General features: G+C 35.1%; 1 protein-coding gene across 1 annotated transcript; it reads right to left on the bottom strand.

The window, feature by feature from the left end:
• Positions 1-1,015: 1,015 nt before the first annotated feature.
• Positions 1,016-2,005, bottom strand: LOC307167011 (olfactory receptor 52K1-like; the record flags this gene model as incomplete). The annotated part of the gene is made up of 1 exon (XM_079885876.1): positions 1,016-2,005. One exon carries the CDS (start codon positions 2,003-2,005, stop codon positions 1,016-1,018), a length of 990 nt encoding a protein of 329 aa, XP_079742002.1.
• Positions 2,006-4,140: the final 2,135 nt, after the last annotated feature.

A 4,140-nucleotide genomic window follows, 5' to 3' on the forward strand; every position in this document is an offset into this window, starting at 1 on the left:
AAGCCAACTTAATAATAACTAAGTATAATAATAAGGTGTAATGTACATTATGATAAGTTTTGCTAATGAAATGAAACGTTTGCTTATAGGTAAATGTCTGCACTTATCTTTCTTATTAGTGCTGAAGAATGACTAAAACTGTCTATAAAAATAAAATAAAAACATTGATCAGTGTTTTTTTTACTTTTTAAGTACTTTAAAAATGAATTACCTTTGTACTTTTACTAAGGTAAATTTGAAAATAAATAGGCCTAATTATAATTTTACTGGAGTAATTTTGTATTGGGGTATCTGTACTTTTACTCAAGTAGCCTACTTGATTTGTGTACTTCATCCACCACTCCACTGCTAAAAAAATAAATAATATTATTGTAGTGACTTCTGTGTAACTTATGACTGTTCATTAGTAGTTACTTCATAGTTATTTTTCTTGAACCTTAATTAGTAGATAATTAAAAGTAGTTATTCAGGAGGTATTAACTAACTGATACTTAACACAATCATAAAATTTTATTACATACTGATTACTTAACACATCTTCCTTAGTAGTTAATAATAGTGACTTAAGTGTTAAAAAATAATTACCTATTAGTTCTTCAGTAATTCCTTATGCAGTAAGTAAGAAACAGTATTCTAAAGTGTTACCCATTTTTTTTTCATCTGTGTAAATATGTGCCTTCTCACCTATATAAACCTTTGAATAACATTTTCTATTTGACATTTTTTAATAAAACTACAAAAGAGAAGGAATCTATGTACAGTATGTATATAAATATGTAGTTGCTTTTATAAAATGGCTGCAACATTAATATGATAAAATTATGTGAAATTTGTTCTAAAATTCAAGGTAATTTGAAGTGGATTATTTGCATTGACCAAAATATGTAAATAATTCAGAATATTGCATTATGTAAATATCACACATACACAATTTCAGATTCCAACTCTAATGCCATTAAACAATGTGCAAAATGTAATATAAGACATTCAAATGTGTCCATATAGGCCTTGCCATTTATTTAGTAGAAATAAAAAGTGCATCATTACACCTTTGTTCAGTCTTTAAATTAAAACCAAGTGCAAGTATTTTTCTTTGCAATATTTTTGTGAGGCTATTGCTGATCTCCTTTGTTCTAATTCCATAAATAAGTGGATGTAGAAGTGGAGGGACCAGGATAAAATGAATTGACATAAACACATTCACTTCTTTTGAAAGACTGAAATTAATTCGATTGTATATCACAGAAAAAAGAGAGGCCAATGAAAAATTAATAAAAGTAATCAAGTGTGGTGTGCATGTTTTTAGAGCCTTCTTTCTGGCGTTTTCTGATGCATTCAAAGAGACAAGTAATATCTGCACATATGATAAGATGACAAAGATTAGAGGTAGAACAACAAAAGCAAGTACCAGACATATGCCATACAGATCTCCCCAGGTATTTTTGGCACAGGAGAGATTAACAACGGCCAAATTGTCACAAAACAACTTGTTTATTGTATACCTGCACATAGGCAACCTTGATGTAAGGTACACCTGTACAACTAGAGAGCAGATAGGAACACAGTAAACAATAAAAAGCAGAAGTCTTATTTTACCCGGAGTCATGATATTGTGATATTGTAGAGGCTTGCAAATTGAAACATACCTGTCATATGCCATAAGTGTCAGTATTGCATAAGCACATGTTGCATACATATTAATAAAAAATACTTGCAGAATACAGTCAGTATACAGTATATCTTTCATATCATCAACAAGATTCTCCATTATTTTAGGAAGTACAGCAGATGATCCAATTAGTCCATTAATAGCTAGGTTGAATAAAAATATGTACATGGGCTTATGGAGAGATGTGTCCAAGCAGATCACCAGCATCAGTGTTACATTTGCAAAAACAGTTGTAAGATAGACTGCAAGAGAGATGACAAAAACTCCATAATTAAGAGCACCAGGTGGTCCATAACTGGTAAAAATCAGAGTGATGTTCAAACTTGGCAGAATCATTTTCCTGATGAAGAGAAAGAAAGGCATTTCACTTTAGAACAAAAATGCAGTACACAATATTAACTGAAGGATTATATTCTGAGAGATCTATTTACCTAATGTTTACAGACTCACTTGTCTTCTGAGGATCTAAGCTGCTGTAGCTTTATACTGTTTTATTCTACAAGGCCCACCCTCCAGTGGATGTCATCTGCTTAAAGGCCCTACTCCGATTTTTTTATTATTATTATTTTTATTTTTTTTTCAATTAAATAATAATTATAATATTGTTAATATTTGTATATATCAGTGTTATTACAATGGTGCACCGCAGTCCGGATCTGGACCACGGCTTGGTTCCATCCGTACCACGAGACATAATTGCTTCATTTTACCGTTTCTACATATTAAAGTGAGCAATGTGTCAAAACAACGGAGCGTTTCACACCACAATCACTCAGGGTTGTTTATGGTAATGCTCTTTCGGAGCTATTTCTATACTATTTTTTATCTAGAGCCAAAAGTGCTTTATTCAAGCCCTTTCCACTCCGTATGTGTTGTTTCTCTCTCTCCCTCGACTAAAAACGTAAAGCGCCACATTAAAAGCTGCAGATGAAGCGGTTATTTTAATAACAACAGCAGCAGAAACATGGTGACCAGCAAAATAGATACTGTACTTTTGCTAAAACACTGCAGAAAATGCAGCTAATACAATTATTTTTATCTATCATAGATGACTAACCATTTAACTAAACTAGACAAGATAATGTTTCGTCTTTAGACGTTTTCTTTTTTCATTCATTTAGCATTATTAATCAGCATATGAGCATATGTTTAATATGTTACATACGGCTTTGGATCTAAATGTCCAGTTTCAAAAAAATTATTTGTTGGACCATATGTCACGCTTTGGCTGCATGAGGCACGTTCAGGAAGACAAAGAAGACGGATCAGGATTAAACAGTATTTATTCACGAACAAGACACGTGCCAAACTTTTCAACTGTGTTGACAAGAACTGACAAGGGAGAACTGAAACTGGAGATACTATACACACAGACAAATGAGGAGACTAAGTGACAACAGGTGCACACGTTGAGTGATGATGTCTGTGATGAGGATGATAACAAGTGAAACCGACTAACAAGGAAACACATGGTGCACAAACACAGAAGGCAAAACAAAGTCACCGTGACAATAGTCACCTTTTCATGTCTTTCAGTCAGAGTTTATACATATGGAAGAAAGAAAGACACAATTGTTAAACTTATTTTACTTAGTTCTCTTTCGAAGTAGACCTTTGACACCCAAAAGATGCCCAAAATCTTTAAGATATTAGGTTAAACTTATTTGGCTTGTTGTCCCCTGATAAGGGGCTCGATGAAGCAGCTTCAACTCGAGCTCTCATATACCCTCCACTGTGGCTAAACGTAGAATATGATTACGAAGGACAAGGTACTCAAGATGAAGGTGGGGTAGGTGGAGGAATTATATACTTATATACTCTGGCTGTTGAGTTAAAGATTAGATGGGCTCACTCCTCCCTAACTTACATTTTAAGAACTTCATAAAGTTCAGCAATGGACTGAACTCAATGAACATCAATGGACTACTCCCAGCAAGGGGAACAAATAGGTTTTCACGATTGCTTGGGCTTAATACATGGCTCAATCTGAATGGCATAGCTGCATACCACATTCCTTTGGTTGGAATGTCTTTGGGGAGAAACCCACATCTCATTTCCTCCATGGTACTCTGAGGCTGAGGCCTGCAGCTCATACCAGGCTGCTGACATGGGATCTGGTCATTCTCCTGCAAGGCCTGGCTCCCTTCGAGCCTATCGAGGAGGTTCCAGACAAGTTTTTGTTGTCAAAAGCGTTGTTCCTTCTTGGTAAAAGCGTTGTTCCTTCTTGGTATCACTTCTCTTAAAAGAATCAAAGATTTGCAAGCCTTGTCGGTTTCACCTTCATGCTTGGAATTTGCACCTGGCATGCTCACGATCTTCTGTCCTCCTCATGATCCGGACCAGGAAAAGAATATCCTGCCTTGCCCAGTCAGGGCACTAGATACTTATGTCCACAGAGCTGCCCTGTGGTGTAAATCTAAACAGCTGTTCATATGTTTCAGGCCCCCCAACAAGGGGTCCCCAGCATTTAA

This window comes from Squalius cephalus, assembly GCF_949319135.1.
Source record: "Squalius cephalus genome assembly, chromosome: 11".
Taxonomy (NCBI): Eukaryota; Metazoa; Chordata; class Actinopteri; order Cypriniformes; family Leuciscidae; genus Squalius; species Squalius cephalus.